Source organism: Aythya ferina, assembly GCF_964211825.1.
Source record: "Aythya ferina genome assembly, chromosome: 2".
Classification (NCBI taxonomy): domain Eukaryota; kingdom Metazoa; phylum Chordata; class Aves; order Anseriformes; family Anatidae; genus Aythya; species Aythya ferina.
In genome coordinates, this window is record NC_140297.1 from 8938953 (window position 1) to 8961773 (window position 22821).

General features: G+C 39.5%; 1 protein-coding gene across 7 annotated transcripts in view; it reads left to right on the forward strand.

Moving 5' to 3' along the window:
- RBM33 (RNA binding motif protein 33) overlaps positions 1–22821 on the forward strand; it is a 100034-nt gene that overhangs the window by 59611 nt on the left and 17602 nt on the right. For 5 of the 7 annotated variants that reach the window (XM_084511954.1, XM_084511956.1, XM_084511958.1 and 2 more), the window contains 3 exons: positions 940–1188; positions 1992–2279; positions 9611–10249. In XM_084511954.1, coding sequence (XP_084368080.1) covers positions 940–1188; positions 1992–2279; positions 9611–10249 — 1176 coding nt within the window. Of the gene's footprint in view, positions 1–939; positions 1189–1991; positions 2280–9610; positions 10250–14364; positions 14889–22821 lie in introns of those variants that run through there. The other 2 variants (XM_084511959.1, XM_084511960.1) reach the window with 2 other exon arrangements.

Here is a 22821-nt window from a genome sequence, read left to right on the forward strand (position 1 = left end):
CAGATCTACAGTAGGAGCAGTCGTACAAGAGGTGTTTGCAGTGTCCCAATACTGCACTGTAGCCCTGTTGGCTTATAGGAGTAATGTGAATAAAACGGAGTTATTCAAGATTACAGGTATGAGGCAGATTTGCATATAGTGCTTATTACTCTGTCAGAAAAAGTGATTATTTTTTTCCTTCGGTTGCCAGCACTAATTCATTTCCAACAGCAGTCTGCAGCCCAGTCCTATCTCTACAGTAAAGTTACAAAAAACACCGTGATTTGTTTAACACTTTACAGCTAATGTAGTCTGAGAAGTTTTAATGCCACGTTTGATCCAGTGCCATGCAGCTCCTTAAGTTGCCTTAGCTCCGCGGAGGCAGGGAGAGCTGTCCCGCTGCCCCACTGGTCCGGGCCACCGGCAGGGCCGGAGCGCCCTCTGCTGCTCAGCCGCACAGCTCAGCGGGGAGCTGGGGCCTCCTGCTGCCCGAGGGGAAGCTGAGCTGCTTGCTTGAAGTGGGTAAATGTTCTGGGGTTACGCCGAGTGATGGAGAGGGCCCTGCCTGCATGCTTGGGTGTTCGGGGTCTTTTCATGGTGTCTGGGTTTTGAATGTGGGGAAGTCATGAAGACTTCTATGGACTTCTGTGTTTGGGGGGAGGAAGAGAAAGAACAGTGTTTAAGTCATTAAACAGAAAAGAAAAAGGAGAGCAGAAGGCCTTTCGTTTGCCTTTTTCCCAATTCATCTGTTGTCTTACTCAGGCTTAAGCATAGAACTACATTGCACAGCTTCTGTTAATCTGTTTTTTAATCAGTGTGGTTTTGGTTTAGCCTGGGCAGTAGCTGCTCACAAATGTTTTGAGGACACAAATGTTTTGAGGACTTGTGAGGCTGGAGGAGCTACTTTTCCAAAGATTACTACCTTGAAACTAAAAATAAATAATCTTTCTTGATACAAAGGGTCCTTTGCATCCACCGTTGCAACCTCAGCCCCAGCCTCAGCCTCAGCAGCACCATCACCAGCAGCAGCAACAGCACCATCACCAGCAGCAGCAGCAGCAACACCACCATCATCTCCAAGGACCACCACAGCCCTTGATGCCCATGAACCAGCCACAGTTCAGGCCTCACATGCAGGCCACGCAGCAGCAGCCAAATAACAACAGGATGCAGTGTCAGCAGCGGCAGGGTCCGATGAAGCCAAGACATGTGAGTACCACCTCCATCAGCGTTGTCTCTCTTAGCTCTGCGTGGATAATAAGCATATAAACACATTTCAAAATGCCACCGCAGTTTTTCAGTATCGCTTAGTCCTTTTCTGTTTTGTCCCTTTCTGTTCTGTTCCCATTTTTTGCTCCCTTTTCTACTTTGATCATTTTATAATCTACATCCACAAATAGTACATGTCTTTACTTTTTATTTCTAGTCTAATTTTCTGTGTTTTTTGTGATCTGATTCCAAAAAGAGATGATAGAGTTGCCCAAGAACTGACAGTAAAGGGTTTGGTGGGAAAATTTGCAGGATCATATTTAAAACTGCTGGTAGTCTGTGACTGTGTAGGAGCCCATTTCTGTGACACCATCCTTCAATTTGAAGGCCTCTCAGTAGCACTGTGGATAAGTGTTCTGGTTCAGATGGTATCACTCATGTCTTGTGAGTTTGCTCCAATCCAGCATGTTCTGCTACTAGGTAGGTTGGGGTAACACAACAGTCCATGGCAGTACTCAAGTTGATGTGACTGTAGTTCGGAGGAATCACTTTAATTAGCAAAATAAATCACACTGAGGCCAATTTCTGAGAAATATGTTAAACCACTGAGATTGTTTGCTGTAGATTAAAAAGTTAATGTTTTTGGTTTTAATACTTACATTGAAAACACTACTGTGTTTTCACTACCTCTTTGAAAAGTTCTTTTTGTGTTGGCAAGCAAGTCATGAAAATCTAAAACAGGGATCACTTCAGTCTGTCTTGGAGTAGCAATATCTGTATTTTTTTTTCTTTCTGCTTTTCAGAACACACCCTCACAAAATATTGTCAAGCGTCCAAATCAGCAGCTACAGCCAACTGCTCCAAGAAATAGTAACTTGCGGGAGTTGCCAATAGCACCGTCACATGCTCTGGAAGTGAGCAACAACAGGCGAACCTCTACCCCAGCTGCTCAGGTCAAACCCATTACCAGCACAGTGTCTGCCACCAAGACTGTAGCTGGTGTTGGAAACTCACAGGGACGGCCTGAGGTGAAAGCTAAAGCGATCACACCAGTGGCCCAAGCAAAACCAGAAGCAAAGTCTGAAACAGAGGTAAGGGTTTTTTTTGCTGTTTTTAAAAAGAAAACCCATTGGAAACTTTTCTTGTCTGACTGTAAGCGTATCTAACATACTATTCGCCCAATATTTTTTGCTGCCACTAGAGGCCTCCCTTCTGAGTTGTGCTTTCAGTCAGTTTCCATTGACCAAAATAAAAAAGAAAAAAGGGAAGTCTGAAAGGTTGTCAGGGCACTGGTGATCTTGTTTTGCAGGTGTAGGAATCATTCCTACTGTGACAAGGCAGAGGTGGCGTGAACTTCATCAATGATACAAGTCTCTGAGATAGTCCTCTGACCCACTGTGCCCATTTTGTATCTTGCAGGTTTACGATCAGTTGTCTTGTGTTGTGTTTTTTTTTGTCATTTGTTTTTTTCTTCCCCTTCCAGGTAAGTACTTCTTCCTTGGTTAGAAAACCTCTTCTCTTCCATTTTGTGTTGCTATATGCCTTATATGCCCTAAATAGCCATTTTTCTTCCTCGTGCTGTTTGTCCTTAGACTGCCCACTCTACTCTAGGGTCTTGAGCATTCCTGCAGGAAATTGCAGCTGTATTGTCCACGGAATTTCTTCTTCTTGAGGAAGAAAATCTTTCTCTCATATACCCTTTTTGGATGAAGGAAAATAGGAGATGCTCTCAAGTTTTCCATTTTGGACAAAAAGATGCTGTTTGCTCTGCTAGTACTCTGCACAATCAAAAAATGAAATACAGGTTTTTGGATTCCACTGGGTTATGCATTGTGAACAGGGGACATTTTCCTGCACAGATTCTCCTGGAAGCTAGAGAAGACTTGCCATGAGCACTGTGTGAGAGAGTAGGTAGGATTGCACAGATGATATTGTTAATACTGAATGTCAGGAAGTGCCAGAGGAACATGATGGTTAAACGCACCCTGTACAATTCCTGAATGTCAGGTTATTCGGAACAAAACTGTAAATCTTTATAGTTCGGTTGCCCGTGAAACTTGTCTCAAGGACCAGGTTTCCTTCAACAACTGTTGAAAGCTTTAATTGTGGTAATACTGTCTTCCTCTTAAGCTGCTGGTGATTAGCTTCTCATCTCGTTCATGAATTACTATGACCATCCCTAATTTTCGGAAATGTGGCACAAAAGAAACCCGTAGCTGGCAGTGCTTGACCTCTTCTGGACTTGCTTCTCAGTGGGAATATAAAAAACCCTTTTAATTGTGATCTTTTCTGAAAAAATTGATTAAGTAATCTCTTTCACCTCAGTTCAGTTTCTTGGAATAATCCAAGTCAATCTGTCTTTCAGGCCAATACTACAGGTAAGTTTTTGAAGACCTATGCAAAGCAGTTACAGGCCTCCCCATCTAAAGCATTTTATATTTTTTTCATGTTTCAGCCATATGGAACTTAGGACATTAGTCCTGAAATATCTCTGTCAGTGTCAGGAAAAATGAACTACTAGTTTTCATTCCTGTTAATCAAATGAAATAAAATAACCAGTACAGATATCTAGTTCTCTCCATCTTAAGTATTATACGTATCCTAACAAACCTGTAACTTTAAGACCATCTAATTCAACTCATGTGATTTCTTGGTCCTGTAAGTCACGCTTTCTTTTCTTTTCCATGGTAAAACAGCTGTCTTCGAAAGGAGTTTGTGATACCTATTTCACATACGTCACTTTTTTTGTAAAATAGGAGGGAAAAAAAACTTGCCCTTGAAAAATCGATGTCTCTATACTGTTTCCTATTGATAACCATAACAGTAAAGCTTTCATAGGTACGCTTGTCAAAAATTTCTATGAACGTGCACGCACAGAATAGAACACTTCTTTTTTTAAAGTAGACGTAAAAGAGAGCCTTGCACTACAGTGCAGTAACAGCTGTCCCTTTTCAGCTGTGCCACTTTGGTAGTCATATTCACTGGTGCCACTCATCCTCAGTTTACAAACTGAGGATTGCTGTACTGGCAATCTCATTTCCAAGTACTTAATTATTTTCTCTGCTATTTTTGTAATGTAGGTTATTACATCCCCTCCTTAAGGCAGATTGTAATATTTTCCAGTCTTTTGTGTATTTTTCTTCTAATTACCAAACTTTATGCTGTTTTAGGCTTTCTGTGAAGATGAAAGAGTTAAATTCTGCCATCTTTTCTAGCTGTCTGGCTCATAACTGAATTGGGCAGGTTATTTTGCAAGTGTCTTCAACTGGAAAATTAAGACTCTTTTTCTGTATCCATCTTCCTTAAGAGCCAATGGCCATATTTATGAATGCCCTATCACTCAGGAAGCACAAAAAATAGCAATGTTGACTGTTAAAGGTTTTCCCTCATCTTCCAAATAGATATATAAAGGATTGCAACCTGAGTGACTAGAAGACTGAAAACTGTTTAAACTTTCTGAATGGTACACTTGTTCCTATGCAGCTGGAAAATATCGACCTTTAAGTGCCTCTGTCAAAATGATTTTTCAGACCGAGGACATGGAAGTTTACATCTGGGAGAGTAACAAAGAGACAATGAAATTGAGAGAAATGGGTAGTGACTGCGGGTCTCATTCTGCTCATGTTGAGGTCAGTTTAGGGAGGGAGGAATTAGGGAAACATTAAGCATTTTTGAGTTTCAAAATGGGGCAGAAAAATGTAGAAAGGTGATGTGAAGCTTTTTAGAAGAAATGAAATACTGGATCTCAGAACAGGAGAGATCTTGGTAAACCATTGCATAATCAGAGGTTTACTGATATCACCACTTATATTGCAGATAACATCCCTGGTGTCCTTAAAGGCAACCTTTCTGTTCTTCCAAATCCAGTAAACTTTGGAGTTGGATTTTTGTTGGGTCTTAATGTTCTTTTCTATAAGACTCAGAGTATAGAAAATATTCAATATTGAGGAAGTTCAGGTGATTATTAAGAAAATGTTTCTAAATCTGCATTTTTAGAAGTTAATTACATGAAAAAAATGTACGTTTTAATTTTTCTCCAGCTTGAGTAGGTTTGACTTCCAAATTTTAAAAATAATGCCTCCTGTCTTTGTGCTTAAATTCTTTCCAGCGATATTTTTCTAGATAGAAGATCATAAGAGGGCAGTGTGCTTTTCAAATTAATATATAATCTCATTCTTAATTTTCTGTTTCTCTGATATGTACTCTGCCTGTGTTTTGTAGGATGATTCATACCTTCATAGGGTTTAGGAGCCCCTGTCATTAGTAATGTGTGACGTTTATTTAACTGTCCTTATTGAACCCCAGCAGCCAAATGATGTAATTTGGATCTGTCCTTACCTTTTATGAAGAATTATTATGAATTTTTGGACAAGTGCTTCTAGTCTATTTTGTTTCTAATATTATAACTGATGGGGAAAAAATAACCTCTTGAATAAACTGATTTGTGTATATGCTGCAGTTCAAACTGTTTTGATTGTGCCGGTTTTACTGAGGGAAACAAGTGAGCCTGGCTGCATGATTATTTTTTTTGTTCCTTTATCCTTCGTTGCAAACCAGAGAACTTCAGTATCCAGCTCTTAGGGCTCTGCATTTAACTCTTAAAAAAAAAAAAAAAAAAAAAAAGAAAAAAAAAAGGAAAAGAAACCGACCCACAGCCACAAAAGTGATTGTTTTGAATTCACTATATGAGAAGCAAGCTATTGGTACGAGGACTAGAGACGTTATACTTTATGTTGTAATTTGTTTTAGAGCATTTCTGGGTTACCCTACAAAAGTCTGCTGCTTCTCTTACTGCTGCTCTTGAGTTAGATTCAGAATGGCAGCCTGTAACTTCTTCTTTTGGCACTTTACATTAAAATCTATGAACCTTTAAGGCAGAAGGGAAACCTGTAGCTAAGGCTTGGTCTTCCCTCCAAACCACAATTAAATATATTGTGCTCAAGAACTTTTCAGGCAGATGAGAATCTGCATTTAACAACAGCAAAAACAAATGAACAGGAAAAAAATAAATAAACAACAATAAAAATGACACTAAGGGAACTGCTTTGTCTCTCTGGCTTTGTGCTTGTACTTTTTGTTTTTTTACTTTGTATTCCACCTGGCTTCTCCTTTTGTGTACACTATTTCTTCATGTTGTAGAATTTTCTGCAGAAAAAGGGTGACACATCTGGTTTATCTAGTGAAAAGGCTGCTCCAAGTTTTCTGCTGCTTCACCTGCAGATAATGTTGCTTTTGGTATTAAACCTCCAAATACGATCTGTGAAATTCACGGTATCTTTGACGGATGTCTACTTTCTCCCAGTTGCTTTTTTTGGCAAAATTTTTATTTTTTTTTTCTTTTGGCAGTGCAACTGCTTGTGAAGAAGTCTGTGCTGCGGTTATTAAGCTAATAGGATGAAAAGCATTAGCAGCAGTCATTGCATACCATTTCCATTTTGATCCAGCATACTGTCTTGCTTGTTCTTTCTGATGAAGCTACTTACAATGTAGGGGAAGAGATGGTTTTAGAGCCAAGAGGCAGAGGATTTAACTGCCCCTGTTTTCATCCTGGTGAGGAGTTTGCTACCCATTCTGATTCCGTGCTGTTGGGTCATTCCCCAACTAATAACAATTAGAAGTGCTTCCTAATGCAAATACTTTGCTAATGATCACAGCGTCTTTATATTGTGTGGTTGTCTTCTAGCTGCAAGGGTATTTTACTGAGAACTTAACAGTAATAGCAACTCATTTATGGAGATGAAGGATTTAGGCCTGTCTGTAGCCTATTAATGATCTGATTTGCAATTGTCATATAACCTCAGAGCTTTTGGCCCTTCATTTCACAGCTCGCCTTTTAAGAAGAAATTGACTTTGTATTGACTTTGTAGGAACCTTACTAACTTAGCATGTATTGAGTTGAGTTCCTGAAAGGAAAATTCCAGATTATATTTGAGATGGAGTAGCCCGCAGATTCTACTAAGCATTCATCCATCTTCTGATGTGTTGGTAATAGAGTTTGCCACTTGTCTTCTGTGTTTAATGCTAGTGCAGTTGAAGTCTGCCCACGGGGTTCTGCATGGACGTGTTGATCAGAGCCCCTCAGGATGTCCGTTCTTGCCTGCTGGCAAGACCCATTTAAATGCACCATAAAATACATCTCTGTGCTGCTTACATGTAGCCTTTGAGTTGGTGTTTTGTACTTACCAGATCGGGATTTGTATCTTCCGAGGCTTTCAGAACTTGTTAGATGGTAATACAAGCAGACAGTTCCCTGATGATACAGCACAGCTGATAGAAAAGCCCAGTCTTATGCAGACTTCTGCTAGTATTGACACCCTCAGTTGATCATAAAAAGAAAAAAAAAAGTGCTACCTCTAGAGGTAGACTTGGTACTGGCTCACTGGCATCTGTCAGACCCATTTAGATAAAATACAGCATGCTCTGATCTAAAGCAAAGCAAGTGAATTAATTCATTAAGTGGAACAGGTTTTCTGTTTGGACGATTTGAACAACATATTTACTGTCTCGGAAACCGACTGAAAGCTTCATTCATAACATCAGGTTCTGCATAACAGCATGTCATCCTCCTATCTGGAGCTTATCTTATTTTTCTCATCCTATGCAAGATATACTTGAGTCTTACCTTTTTGCTCTGTTTCTTAAGGATCACGTGTTTTTTTTTATTGTAGTTTTGGTGTTTAAAACTATAATCCAGCACCTCCAGCTTTCAGTCCAAGATTAACTACTTGACTTCCCTCCATGTTTTAATTTGTAGAAGTGTGTTCCTGTTGCCATCTGTCAACAAAGACCTGTAACCTAATCATTACAGTGATCAGTCATTTATCACTACAGTCGTCCTCTGAAAAGGATTGGGGAAGATCAGAACCTTGTGGTTTATGAAGTGTTGTCCTAAAAAGGATGGTGGTCGGATTCCTCCCAAAACCGTAGCCCTTATTTATAAATAAACAAATCTGTTTTTGTTGAAATCTTATTTTAGTCGTTGTTTAGGCTAGACTTGTACTCTGAGACATGCGGCTACTTAGGAAAGGAGCAGTTATATCCGGAGGAGACGAGCATTCAGGATTTGTGCATCTGGATTCTATGAACACAAATACTAATGGGCTTTTGTATCTGCAAATCAACTTTATGGTTGGATCTCTTCTGCTTTTTTTTTTTTTTTTGTGTTGGAGATTCTGTGATGTACCAGAGATAAAAGCCCTCAAACACCAAAAGTTATTATTGCACACTTGGGTATGCATGCGTTTAAAAATAATCTTAAAAAAAAAAAAAAAAAAAGACACTTATACTTACAAGCTCTTGCACCCCAGTTTAGAGCAACATAAATAACTATTAATTGCAGATTCAGTTTTTTAGAAGTGTTCTAACATTGTTTATGCTGTAACTTACCAAAATGTAGAGTATTATTACTCTGAGAGCCTGTTAGGGGTGATTAATGGATCTTATCAAGAGAATTTTGTGCTCATTAACATTTGTAAGCAGTCTCTGTAAGTCTCTAATGTTTCAAACTGTTGAAAATAAAACACATAAAAGGTATGCTTTGTAACTTTAAAAAAAATGCATATATTTGTATCATAAGCTGCTTGATTTCTTTTCCAGGATGGTGAGAATTAACATTTTCCCAGCTCTTGTCTATTTTTATAGCTTTTCATAAGAACCCGTTGCGCCAAAGTTGAATAATCTTTAGAAAGGTTATTTGATAGTGTATAAGACTTTCAGAAGGGCCTAGGGACGGAATATTAAAGGCATTCTCTATATACCATTAATATTCCAACGCTGCATTTGGCAACATTTTGATTCTGAAGAGAGTGCATGAGTTCAAGGTCAGAGAGATTGACTTGTGCTGTTCATTATAACCAATTATTGTGTGACAAATGAGTTTGAGATCAGGCTGAAAATTCTGTGAGAAAAATCAATAGTTCTAATCAGGGCCTTTCAGGTCATTTACCACCCTACCTTTTGTTAGTTTGTCAGAAAAGAGCAAGATAAAACCTGTGTGACAGTGGGTTGCCTTCGTATTGTTACTTTCCATTTGAAACATATTTTGATATCTCAAATTATATTAATAGTTTAATTGGTTTTAGAAACTTCTAAATGAGTTCCAATTTGTAAGACTTCATTTTTAGTATTATGATAAGATTTCTTAACTGGTATTAAAGCTTTTTTTTTTTTTTTAAACTGTCTTAGGAAGTAGTATTTCTAAGTCCTAAACCTGATTTGAGCTGTTTGTCTCTAATGAATAGCAAATAAACCATATTTGTGGATATGCTCTACTACTAATAGCCTTTCCTTTGTGTCATGGATAATTTCAGAAGCTCTACAGAGAGTTAGGTCATTATCACATCTAAAACAACAAAATAATGTTATTTTGACCAAACCGGGCAGATAGAGTATTTTATAAATTAATTTGTGTTTCCCTTTGTAGTATCCAGATGAAGATGAAGAAACTAGATTGTACCGTTTGAAGATAGAAGAGCAGAAGCGTTTAAGAGAAGAAATTCTGAAACAAAAGGAGTTGAGACGGCAGCAGCAGGCTGGTGCTAGGAAGAGAGAACTGCTTGAAAGACTGGCGCAGCAGCAGCAGCAGCAGCCTTCTACGCAGCAATCCTACATGCAGCAGGAGGACGACTCTTCCGAGTTCCCCACCAACGGCAACCCTTACATACCCCACTCTGGCTTACAGACCAGGCAAAATGTGAAAAACAGACTCCTTGTTAAAAAGCAAGATATGGTAGTCCCAAATACCCAGCCCAAACACACAGATTACCCACAGGTTGGGGGCAATATGCAGTATCAAGGACAGCAGCTGAAACCAGTGAAACAGCTGAGGCAGCCCAGGACAGTACCTCCAAGTCAGCCTCAGGCAGCGCAGAAAATATCGCAGACAAAACCTGCTGCAGCACCGCTGCCCTCACCACAGACTGCTCGAGTGGCTTCGGTACAAGCAAGGCCCCAGGAACTGAAACCTGGCGTGAAAAGGACTGTCATGCAGCGGACAAACAGTGGTAGTGGAGATGGGCCCCATGTCGGCAGCAAAGTCAGGGTGATTAAGTTGTCAGGAGGGGTAAGTTTCCGAGGCTCGTCTTGTGTGTGTCTCTTGTCATGGTTTGTTTGTGTGTGTTTCATTCCGTGCAATCCCAAAATAAAAAATGGGCCCAAGGTGAAGAGGGAAGTAGCAGATTTAGCAGACTTTACAATCCATATTTTAGATTTTCAGAACTGTAAGTTATTAGCTATTCAGAAGTGTATGTTTTCTTTACTGCTTTACTGCCAGGCAGTTACTGTTATCACATTGTTACCTAAATTAACACTCCTTTCCTTTAAATTCTTTGTAACTTGAGTCTCAGGGACTCCTCAACTCTGCTCATTTTGCTTAAGGTTGATAGGTCGAATAATGGGTCGGAGAAAAGGACTTGTAGACCTGTTTTCTAGGCTCAGTTAAAAATCTAGGCTCTACTTACTCATTAGTTGAAGCCACATAATTTAGTTGTGTGCCAGCACTGGCATTGGCGTGGTTTCTGTACCCAAGGGAAGATTGGCTTTATTTTCTTGGGAAGTGTGTTGCGAAACTAACTAAAGCAGTATATTGGAGAGGGATGTTTTCTGTTAGAGGCTGGGTTTAAAACATTACCATTTCCCTTCTGCATCTAAATGAGATTTCCTTATCTTTTGATGAGGGGTCTATTATTTGTAGGGCGTCCCCTGAGCTCCAGCATTGTGGCTGACTCTCAATGCTGGCCTCGATGGCAGCGTGCATACTTAAGATCTGGGGGGTTGGTTAGGAAGTATCTAGACCAGATTTCTTCTGTCTTAATGAAAAAGACAGGTTAATTTGGTAGGGCTCTGAAGAAAGTGACACGAAAAGATGCAGTGAGGTGATGGTTGCCAGTGTGCAATCTGTCCTTGGGTTCTGTGCTGAGGAGGAAAGAAGGATGTGATCTGTTAAAAACTGTGATACATTGGAGATGTCGGGGAGGGGGTTGAAGAAAATTTCTTAATTATTTAAGAACGTTAATTAGGGGAACTTGCAGAACTGCTCTAAGTCTGTAATGAAGTGAACATACTGTGTTAATGGGCTCAAGGAAGCCTCAGTGGGTAAGCTTTAATCTGTAGAAATAAGGGAGAAATCGAAATGCCAAAGCCTGAATTACTTTTTATAAATACTTTTCTACAGCTCATAAAACAAATATGCTTAAAATTTTGAATTGCATAATGACCACGTGATCTTTCAAAATACTAACATAAAGGACCTTGTTGACTAAATAGAACTGACAACAACCTTGCTTGGAGGATGTCTAAATCCTCTGACACGGTAACAAGTGTAGAAGAAAGTTCAAAAGGTTGAAAGAATTTTTTTCTTGGGCTGAAAATAGTTACATACAAATATGTCTGCAGGAATCCCAGTGGTCTGTGAAAGGTACAGCAGGTTTGTTATTCCTGAGTAATTAAATAAAGCAATCATGCACAACTTCTTTTATTATGTGGTGAAATAAAACAATGCCAGTCACCACTGTATACAGCTCTTCATAACAAAGGTTATCATTGCCCAAACTGGCATTTGTAATGCAATAGTTCTTATTGTAACTCTGTTTCAGGAAACCAGAGATGATTTGTTTCAGATGAGTCTCTTGGTAAGCAAGAGCAATTAGCTTTGTTAAATGCACCTGGAACCTCTCTTTTGATGTATATTCAAGCAGATTTGTTCTGTCTGTAACTTCCAGCTACTGAGGTGTTATTACCAAGGTAAAGCAGGTTCTTTACATGTAGCTTTTTCTGCCTTTTTTCATATAGTCATGAAAATTTTCGTTCCAACTATGGAAGAATAAGAGCAAGCATTGCAATTAGCTGCTTAACATTGATCAAGATAGTTAATTTTTAATCATTTAGTGACAGGCTGAATCCATATGACTTCATTTCTGAACCATGCAAGATGAAAAAACGGAGAGGGTGTGCAATCTTGTCTATTTTGACAGGATTTTAAAGAAGAATTAAAAGGTGTGGGCTCTGCCATAAAGATCACATCACATTTAGTTTTGTTCTCTCATGTTTAGCTCTGCCACCTGCTTCCTCTTCCCTCAACCCTAAATGTAAAGGAAAAGCCAAATCACTTTTTCCTAGCTGTTCTCCTTAGTATTTGTTTGTGTTTCCTGTAATTCCCTTCCTTTGGCCAAAGGGATGCTTGGTATCTCTTATCTATATGCATTGACTTCATCCTGCAGTTAGCAGCCCTGCTGTTGCTCTCGAGTCTAATCGCTTGTACCCTTTTTCCTTTCTAGAGCTCTTTTGTGCAGCACAGTTTTTAAGACCCGTGTCCAAGTGAGATGGTTTGTGATTAGACACAATGAGGGTCCCTTTCTGAAGCTCTTCATTCAGGCAGGTACAGACTTAGAAGGTCCCTTCTCTTTCAGCCTGCTGGCCATGGTACAGCATGGTAGCAGAGCTGTCAGCAGAAGAGCTGATCAGTTCGATGCCAGACCCATACAAACTGCCCTAGACCAAATTAACCTAAAACAGCAGCTGGTGGCAAGGAGATTTCCCCAGGATTCAGTAGGGCCATCAGTAGAACAGGATCAAATGAGGATTTGTTGCTGGCGCCTTGTTATTTAAGTTAGGGAGATGTACTGAGTACACCGGTGTCATTTATGGTGTACAAATGCCGTACACCAGAAGAGAAAGGTTTATTATGTGGTGAAATGGTTTATTTTCTTGAGGACAGTAAGTAACTTCCCCAGTCTAAGCTTCTAATTATACTTACATTGCTGGACACTGCAGTACTATTGAGGCTCTCTGACCTCCAGATAAAAGTAATCCTTGTTATTTAAGGTAAAAGAGCTTCTAATCTCTTCCTATGATATTCTCTCTTGAGAGGTTTTTACTTTTTAAGTATTTTTACCTAATTGTAAGAGTTACTAATTAAATCCTAAGAAATATGTTAGTTACTCCAGTTTATCTGATGTGTAAGATGCCTTTATTTATGGCTTCTTAAAGGAAATTAAGGTCATTTTCTACTTCCCTTTTCTTTATGTCAGACTAAGTCCTCATACCAAGGTGATACATGCTAGGTACCATACTTAATTTTTTTTTTTTTTTTTTTTTTTTTAACAAATTGCCTTTTTTCTTCAGGAAAAATAAAAACCCACTGCCAGATATGCCCATCCCTTTCTAATACTTCTTTAATTTATGCAGGAATGGCAGTACAGTGAATAGTTTTCCATATTAATTACTCCTTTAAATGTTATACTCTTGGAAAAATGAGATAGTGCTAAGAGTTTAGCAAATGAATTCTGACTTTATTTTTTTCATGGAGGCCCAAAAGTCTTTTGACAGATCCAATCTGCTTTATGGTTGCTGTGTCTTCCAATTCAGCTTTTCCAGAAATCACTCAGCGTACATGTTGGGTATTCATACTAACATGTTCTGCTAAGAAAAAGTCTTGAGATACACTTGATTCCTTGGAAAGGAGCCTGAACTCAGTCCTAAGGATCTGCATAAGAATAAACTCAGAGAGGTTGTAGGGCGTTATTTGTCAGGCAGAGATACCCTAATAAATCTCTTACAGAAAATGGGTGAAAGGACCATTTGTTCCACCTTGAAGAGAGGTGAACTTTATAGCACTCCTGATGGATCTGTCCAGCTTTTTTTCTGAGATCTCATTTATGGAGACTTCTTGGGCCATCTACTTCAATGGTTAACGTGTACGTTTAGGAGATTTTTTCTTAGTGACCAAGCCATATTTTTTGCTGCAATTTGAATTCCACTATTTGTATTTTACCTCAAGAGACATGGGGAAAAAATATGTCCCTCTTTGTGGCTGTCTCTCATTTTGAAGATCTCTTAACTGTTTTTGATCAGTCATTCCCATCACTAACTCTGGACAGGTCAGGTTTTCTGACACCTTGGCTGTTGTGGTGCTCTCCTTTGGGCTTTGCAACCAGTCTGTCGGCAAATAGTTCAGTACGAAGCTCAGCTGAATTCCCATAGTCAGTATATTAGGAATGTCTTTAGTCCTAGAAGAACAGGTTTGTACCAAATACATCCTTAAATATCTGAAGGTTTTATGGAGTGGGTGCTGAATTTAGTTTTCGTTTTGTTTGAGGTTCTTTGGGAAACGGTAATAAAGTCTTAAAATCTCTGTATCTTTCAGTCACCTTATGTTGTTGTTGGATGATTTTTCTCTAGCCAGAAAATGGTCTGCCATGGTTAAAGTGATATGTGTCTGTCCCAAAGGCCTGAAAATGCTGATTTCTTACGCTGCAACAAGAACACACCAATCTTTGTCTCTGTGGAAAGCCGCACAATGAGCTTGTTTCATATATCTGTAAACTACACAAAAATCTCAGTGTTCCCTATTGGATTAAAAGCAACATTATCTTATTAGTGATCTTAATCATGAAAACCTGAGATGCTTCATCTGAAAAGCTTGAAGAAAGTATTGGCAAGTCTTGTTTGAAAAGTCTGTTACAAAATTGTCCTTGGATTGTAAAAAGAAAATGGGAATGGAAGATAGACAACTTCATTCTTATTTCAAGTAACTGAGAAGTGAAATAGTGGAATGTGGAGTTCTAAATATGGACAAAGACACTGATTTAGATGATTCTTGTTTAATAATGTAACCTTATCAACCAACTTCACTTTGTTTGTACCTGTGTTTGCATGCATGTGTATGTTTCAAGTTCAATTAAAAGTATTTGACTTGAAAGCTCTATAGCGCCTTTCCTCTAAATATGTCAGGAATTACAAACACCAAGATTTCTTTATGTTTGCATGACAAGTTCTGGAGAGATCTCTGCTCTTCTACCAGCTGTGAGAAACAGAACACAGGAGCTGGCACCACACACAGTGCGATTAATTTTTTAAGAAACTAGGGAATGGCATTGTAGTTCATTCAATCCCACTATTTGAAGGAGCTGTGGATAATGTCCATATTGGAAGCAGACGGAACAGGCTGAAGCCATCATATCTGAATGTCCAGATATCACTTAGAGTGATAATTGTGTCAGAATGGGCAAGACCTCTGCAGCAGTACTAATTCAAGTGTCATTGAAAAAGGACTCTGCCTGCTGCAGCCTGCGAGACAGTGCTGTAGAAATATTTCACAAAAGAACGTGGATTTCTTCCCCGCAAATATCAGGGTGAAAAAAAAAGGAAGTCAGGTACTATTCCTGTTATGAAAAAGGCATACTATTTTATGGAGTATTTCAAAACAAATGAACTGTCCTCCCAGGCCTCCAACGAGGATGGGCCCTACAGAGACAGAATACCTGGTGGCTCGGGGGCAGTGTAAGGGCACGTGTGGACACACTCAGCAACTAGAGGGATTTGAGGTGACAGCCAAACCAGATGCAAGCAGTACTTTTTATGGATTCGTAATAAAATCCTCAAAAAAGAGAAGGAGATACCTAACTAAATTGAATTTAGCTTTGCTGTGGTTTAACTTGGAAGCAAAGTGCAATAAAGTATTTCCTATTGAAGGCTGGAGAACAAGTTTCTCCTTTTCCTCAGGAGACTTTTAAATTGTATGTTGAAGAAGAGCAGCGTCCTCCTGAATACCCTGAAAGCAAGGCACTTGGTATTGCTTGTCACTGTTGTTAAGTCTCAAAGGAGAGTTTTTCTGCCGCTGTGTTACAGTGTGAAATTTGTATTGATGCCATGTTGGTGTTATGGAGCATCTCATTTCCTGATGGGAAATGACTAAAGGCAGCTCTAACACCACTGAAGTTCATAACAAAGAGCCAGCTTTCACATGAAAATTACTTGAATGCAATCAATGAATTTGGTGGGGAGAAACGCAGATTTGTCCAGTTTAAATTTAATAGTTCAAGGTGTCACAAATGTCTTTTAAATGGCGTTTCAGGTTTGATAGTTTGGAATAGACCTTTAATACAGAGGTGGCTGTGAGTTGGGAGGATCACAGGGAATGTGAACTAGGGAACCTAGAAAGGAACCTAGAAATGAGGGAAGCTCCCACTGTACTGATTTCTGATAGCCAGTCCTCGTGTTTTCTAACATCTCTGGTGTCCAGCTCAAAAGTGCTCTTTGAGGAGCTTTGGAATTGCTGGTATTTTCAAACAGAAGTGGTTTCTCTTGGTAATTTCTCTGCCTGTCCAGTTTTCATTGTAATATTCTGTACAAAAATACCCTGGACATGAATACTGACAAATGAATAGGGACACAGGAAACTTAGCTCAAAAACATATTTTTGATATCTACGTTCCGGTGATGTATATTTGTGGACAGAAATGTAAAAACAAAGGTGGTACTTAGAGTAAAATACAGGCCCAGTCCAGAATCTTAGAATCACAGAATAGCTTGGGTTGGAAGGGACCTTAAAGCCCAGCCAGCTCCAACCCCCTGCCATGGGCAGGGATGCCACCTACTAGATCAGGTTGCCCAGGGCCTCATCCAACCTGACCTTGAACACCTTTAGGGATGGGGCATCCACGACCTCTGTTGTCTTTGCTGCAGCTTTGAAACAGCATTTGTATTTTTGTAATGGGCGGGTGGATGTTTGTACTAGAAGAACACACCATGGTTCAGCATCTGATCAGCTGTGTTTCTGTTGCTGCTGGTGAAACCAGCGTAGCACAGCTGGGTTTCTCTGCCTTTTGGCCAGTCCTTTTCCATGCCTTAGTTCTCTCAGACATAGGAGGAAATGCCTTAAAGGTAAGGAGTCTGTTAGTATGTGGGATTAAACAGAATTAGCTGCTTTTTTATGAGGTGTTTGCTTCTGCTGTTCTGACTCTCCATACACCATTAGGCACTATTAGAAGAGAAGTTTGTCATCAAATCATGCTTCACTGAAGCAGCTTAACAGTGTCTTGTTCATTTTTTTTTTTTTTTATGGGGAGGGAACCACTTCTGGATTTTATGTATTACTTAATCTGAGTGCTCTTGTTTGAGGTAAGTTTGCCTCATGCCAAAGTTTTTGGCCAGGAAAAATAAACCACAGCACCAAAAGTGGCATTTTTCTGGTGTGAATGGGGAAGCTTTGGTAGTTCTGCATGCTCTGTAGGCTGATGCAGCGTATTTCTGCAGGTTCTTGTAAGTCAAAACCATACCATTAGTGTGTCTTAAATGTGTCATTAATAATGAGTCTATTAATTGAGGAGTGTATAGCAGCCTGGCTGGAGAGCAGGAGGTTTTTTTTTGTTTTGTTTAGTTTTTTTACTACTGCTGTTCTTGAATATAAAAAAGAAAGACTTTAAAAGCCTTCTAAGACCTTTCAGTAAAGGGTTTCCAGGTGTTTCTTATTGGCATTTGACAGACTGAAAATAGATTTTCAGCTGTTCACAAAGAGTGCTTGTTCATGTTACTGGTTTGTGGGGTATTTCACAAATGGTTGGGCTTTCTGTTCCCAGGTCCCTGGCAGTATCACAGTGGTAAAATATTTGGAACACCAATTGAAGAGACACAGCTAATTAATAGCAATTTGCCTTTAATTTTGGTTTCTGGTTATTGTAATGAGAGATTATTCACATACATTTCATGATGGTCTTTCTTGCTTTCTATGATTTTTAATTGAACTCTGTTACATGGTGATCACAGCTGTCTGCGTAGTTGTCTGTTTGACAATCAATTGAAGTATCAGTAAAAAGAAAAAGTTTACATATGAAAATCCACATAACTGATGAAAGAAAACAGTAATTTGTTCTTGTCCTTGAAGTGAAGATGAGTTTAGTAACCTGGTAGGTGCTTTTTCCTCTGAACGACTGTGATACTGTACTCATTTCTAGAAATATTGACTCAAACTGGTAGGAGTTTTTCGTAGAGGAAATCAATTACAAGACATTTCTGGATTGAGATTTTCCTGCAAGATTCAAGCCTTCATCGTGTTACAGAGAATTTGATTTATAGTACGTCTGGGAAAAGATGAAAATATTTTCCTTCTCCGGGTTATTTTTACACAAATCACCCGGAGTTTATTTCCTTTAAGTGCTTTATCCGGCATGCACATCCCTTTCCTATTGGGTGATTTTTTGAATTAGCTTTATAAAGATTACACGGATAGACACGGCATTGTCGTAGTTAATAGAAACCTGTGCAGTGAGGTCTATGGGCTGCAAGATCCCTAACAGTGCCGGTGACAGTGAAGTATGGCCTTATCGAGAGGAGAATTCATAAGAGGCTGCCCTGGGACACCGCACCACTGTCCTTCTGTGTATCCTGACAATGTTATCTGTCCTCTCAGTACGGAGTATCAAATGTCTGTCACGAGTGCAGAAATTAATTTAATGTCACCTGAAGACATGCAATTAATCTTTTCGAGGTTTTCATAATACCTTTACAGAAAGAGTTGCCAGTTTGGCGGATTTGGATTTTGGGGTTTAGCAGAAGATAAGGAAAATTAATTTTTCATCAGGGTTAATACAAGCTAGCAGGGCCACAAAGGCTGAGAAAAATGGTTTGGGAATTTGTCAAGTGTTGTCACTCTAGAATAATGCTGCTTAACGTCTGATAGGTGTAATCAAGAGTTGAGATTTCTATAGAGGGGGATTAATCAATTTGCTCACTACAGAATGCAGGTTGGTGATACCATTCCTTCATGGGGTTTAAGAATGAAAATAAGATTTGATCTGTCAAATTGCAGGAAGCTCTGACACTATCAATAGGCAGTTTTATCAGTACATTTTAAGGCGTTTGTTATAAATAAATTTGTCCTGCTAATGTTGGTGGCAAATAAACTTCGTCTTCATTACAAAACTGTCACAATGATTATGATGGAGCGCAGAGCTTCAGCTTGCGAAATTCGGGCAGGATCAGAAAATTCTGGGGTTAGGATTCATGATCTCCTATTTGGCAGGATGGTCTTTGTGTTTCTGAATGCACAGCACTGACAAGTGAGAGAACGAGTGTCAATATTGGAAACCAGCCCCGATTACTATCGGGGAACTGATTCTGAAATTCATGGCCCTCAAATGGCATAACTTCTCTTTTTTGTTAGTCTGCAGATTCTTACACAGTAACGTTTGAAAAATATTCACCGTATAGATCAAATCCTTTCATCTAGATCTTTTGACTAGTGTTTAATTGCATGCAGTATTAGAAATTAACTTGTAGTTTTGGCACTGCTAGCAATCTCATAGTATTTTCAACTTGAAAGACAGTTTTTGAGATTTGCCCTGAACAGAACTCCTGTCCCTTACTAAAGGTGTTTTTATTACTCTTGAATTAGGCAAGTAACTATAAAGTTTCATTCAAGAGAACTCTTCCCTAGCTTCATGTGTAGCCCTTGTATAAAAGTTGGGAATTCATTGCTTGAAGGTCAAAATGGTTTGTAATGCAGGAATTAAGCAGTAGGCAATAACTGAAAAGCATTTTCCCTTTATTGGTTTGCAGACACAAGATGAAATTCACCTATCTGTAGGGGACTTCAGAGGAAATTTGTATTATAAAATCAGAAATTGTAACAATCGGTCTCAGGTCTTAGCATAGGACTGTGGTGGGCTGAGAATTGTTCTACCTTGTTTCAGCACTTCCAGTGCATCAGGCTGTATGAAGCAGGCCATGATGATGGATAGATTCCTTGCAGCAGGATTTAGGGTTGCCCAGTATATCCCAAAAGGGTACTAAAAAAAGAAAAACATGCTTTATCAAGAATTACAATATCTCATTCTATTTCTACACATTTAAATCTGAGGGGAAGAGAGGATGTAAGCTAATGAAAACTTACCATTAGAGAAATCAAGTCCTTAAGAAAAAGTGGATTTCAAATGAGGTAGAAGTGGGACGTTTGAAGTAGAGGAGATGCTAGCAGTTCAGTTTCCATCACTTAGATGTTGTATTGGTAGCTTCTGCACTACCAGTGTGCTCTGCCTGCCTCCTTACCTGTAGCTTTGCCATGTGTTTAATTAGCCTAATGGGTTCTGGCCGGGTGTTTGCCTCTGGAGCGAAAGCCAGGAGTGAACATAAAACACTGTTATTTACAGGCATGCACCTCTTCCTCTGAGGTGTTAATATTCTCATACGAATGTGTGGCCCGTGAGCAATGTGTGAGGTTTTGTAGCTTTAAGGCCAGGCATTAAAGCTCTTTATGCTTTATTTTTGCTTGAGACTTAGTTCTTTATTTGCATTCCTGGAGAAGCCAGCAATTACCTTGCATGTAAGAAGTTTAAAGGGTGGTATGATGGTGAGTGCCATGTTTTAATTTGCCACTAAATAGCACTATGCAGATTTAGTTCCCTTTGGCTCTAGCAGTGCTGGTCCTTGCACTGACATGACTTTGGCACCGATTCTTTTTTCAGCTGGTTAAAATTTGTTACCTGAGACTTTGTTTTGCTTGTTAAGTGCATATTGACCTAGGAGCTGTGTTTGTTTTTCATTTCCTTAAGAAAAACACCAACATTGTCTAAAGGGGAAGGCAGGACTGGCTGTACAGTGCTGCAACGTACTGCTGAAGGTCAGTGAGCAGGGAGCCCTCTGCCCTTGCCAGCTCCAGTCATCTCCAGTGGCAGGAGGTATTCAGAGAGGTGTTATAAAGTTTTGATCCAGGTTGTCCTGTTTTCCTTTCTTGTTAACAGGAACCAGCAGGCTTTGTTCCCTCCATTTCTTACCCCGTGGACTACCTTTGTTGTTACCTACAGGTTTTCGTATTTCCAAAATGTATTAACTCACAAAAAGTCCAGGGATGCTTCCACCTTTTCAGACTGGATCAGCATCCCAGGGAATTGTCAGTAACATTGTGCTAGTGCTTGAAACCCGCAGACTGAGTCTCAACCCAAGACTGGGTCTCAACCCGCTATAGACCCCAGCAGAGAAAAAGTCCCATTAGATCTTCCATGAATTTGAACCAATACTGTGTGTTTGCATTTGGCTCTGTTCGAGTTTTGTGTGATTGTTTGTTTCCTGCATTAATCTTTACAGTTTTATTTGGTGATAATTGGGCTTGCAAGTTAAATATTAGGTTGTTGACTGTCCCTGCCTCTTACGGCAAATGGTTGTTTGCTTCTGAACTTTCAGTAATGAGCACATTGTGTACATGAGGGCCCTGCTCTCATGCTCTTTGTATGGGATGGAATAATTTTTGGTTTAGAAACAAATGGTTGCAAATACTTATGGCTGTTTTTCACAGCAGGCAGGTTGCATAGTTTAGATTTTAACTCCCCATTCTTCCATTTAAATTCCTCCTAGGAGTTTTTATTCGTTTTTGTTTCATAATCTTCCAGCTGCTGGAAGGTTGAATAAAGGAAATTATCTGACCAGAGCATAAGGCTTATGCTGATGCTCATAGTGGAATTAATACTAAAATGAAGAGGATTTAATACTGGGTTCTTGCTAAGATACTTGTTTGTGTGCATATGTTTGTTTTTTCAGAAGAGGAGAGCTGCTGCTATTTTTCCTTTTTTTTTTTTTTTTTTTTTTTTGAGCAGCAGTTGAAGAGAAAACTTCATAATATCTTTCTAGTTACTGATCTCAAAGGTTTATGTACGAAATTTTCTGTGAAGCCTCATTCAGCATGGAGCCGTTCAGTTTAGCACAGAAAAAAAAAAGCAAATTTGTTTAGAAGTAGGAAAAACAGATGCAGTTTTCTCTTGCTTTCTCACTGTGGGTACCGTGGCAGAAAGCTCTTAAGTAGGAAGAGCTTCAAGATTTTCCCTATGACAGATTGTGCTTTTGAAATGTAGATGGTGCAAGGCAGTGGTGAAGCCAATTTTGGGGGGTTTAACTTGTCTGGGATTTACGTAGTCGAGTTCTTGAGAACTTGTTGCCTGCATCTACTGGATAAAACAGAATGTGGTTTAGGGATTTGAATTGTGCACTAGTGGTCTTGAAAATATGAGAATATCGTAGATACTGCCTGTTCTGGACTATTTCTCTTCAAATAATAGTGAAAAGGTTTAGTAGCAAGCAGTCTTCAGTAGGTGTTTCTTTTGCTTTTGTGTAATCCTGGTAGAGGCGTAATGATTTGCTTTCTCAGTCGAGGTAATCTCACTCTTGGACCATAAACCTACTCCTTCTGCAGCCTTATATTTTGTCTGCTTGTCCCCAAGAAACGTGCCGGTTAACATGAACCTCTCTGGTTCATGACATCTGGTACGGATGCAGAAGGACTTTTGACTCGTCGATATTTAAGCAAAAAGAAAGAAACTGTGTAAATAGAGATGCTTTCACAATTACTACTTTTTATTCAGACACACCTTCTATTACAGGGCTTTTGCAAGGTTGCCTGAGGTTTGTCATGGGCTTAAATAAAGCCTGCAGTTCTGTCTGTGTTTATTCAGCCTGACTCTCAGGTGTTGCACTGGTGGGATTGGGGATTAATGAACTTCCCCTGCCTGGCTCCCCAGTGGCAGTAGGTGATGGGGGGCTTCCTGCTGGTCCTGCAGCTTCATGCTCAGGTCAGTGCTGGGTGCTCAGGCAGCAAGCATCAGTATTCTTTGAGCATGTAAAATAATACGAACAATGTTGACTAATATTAGCAGATTGGAGAATGTTGAATTCCAGCTAATATATACATTTTACTGTCAAAACCATGCAGAAAGCATGCGATGATTTGAAGCCCTTTATAGATGCTGGTTTTCGGTATCTAGTCTGGAAAGCTAGACACAAATTCAAGAATCTCCCCTCTGTTTGTACAAAGCCAAACTGCTTGGGTAGAGGCAGTGGAAGTGAATCACTCATCTCCTAGTGCCTTCACCT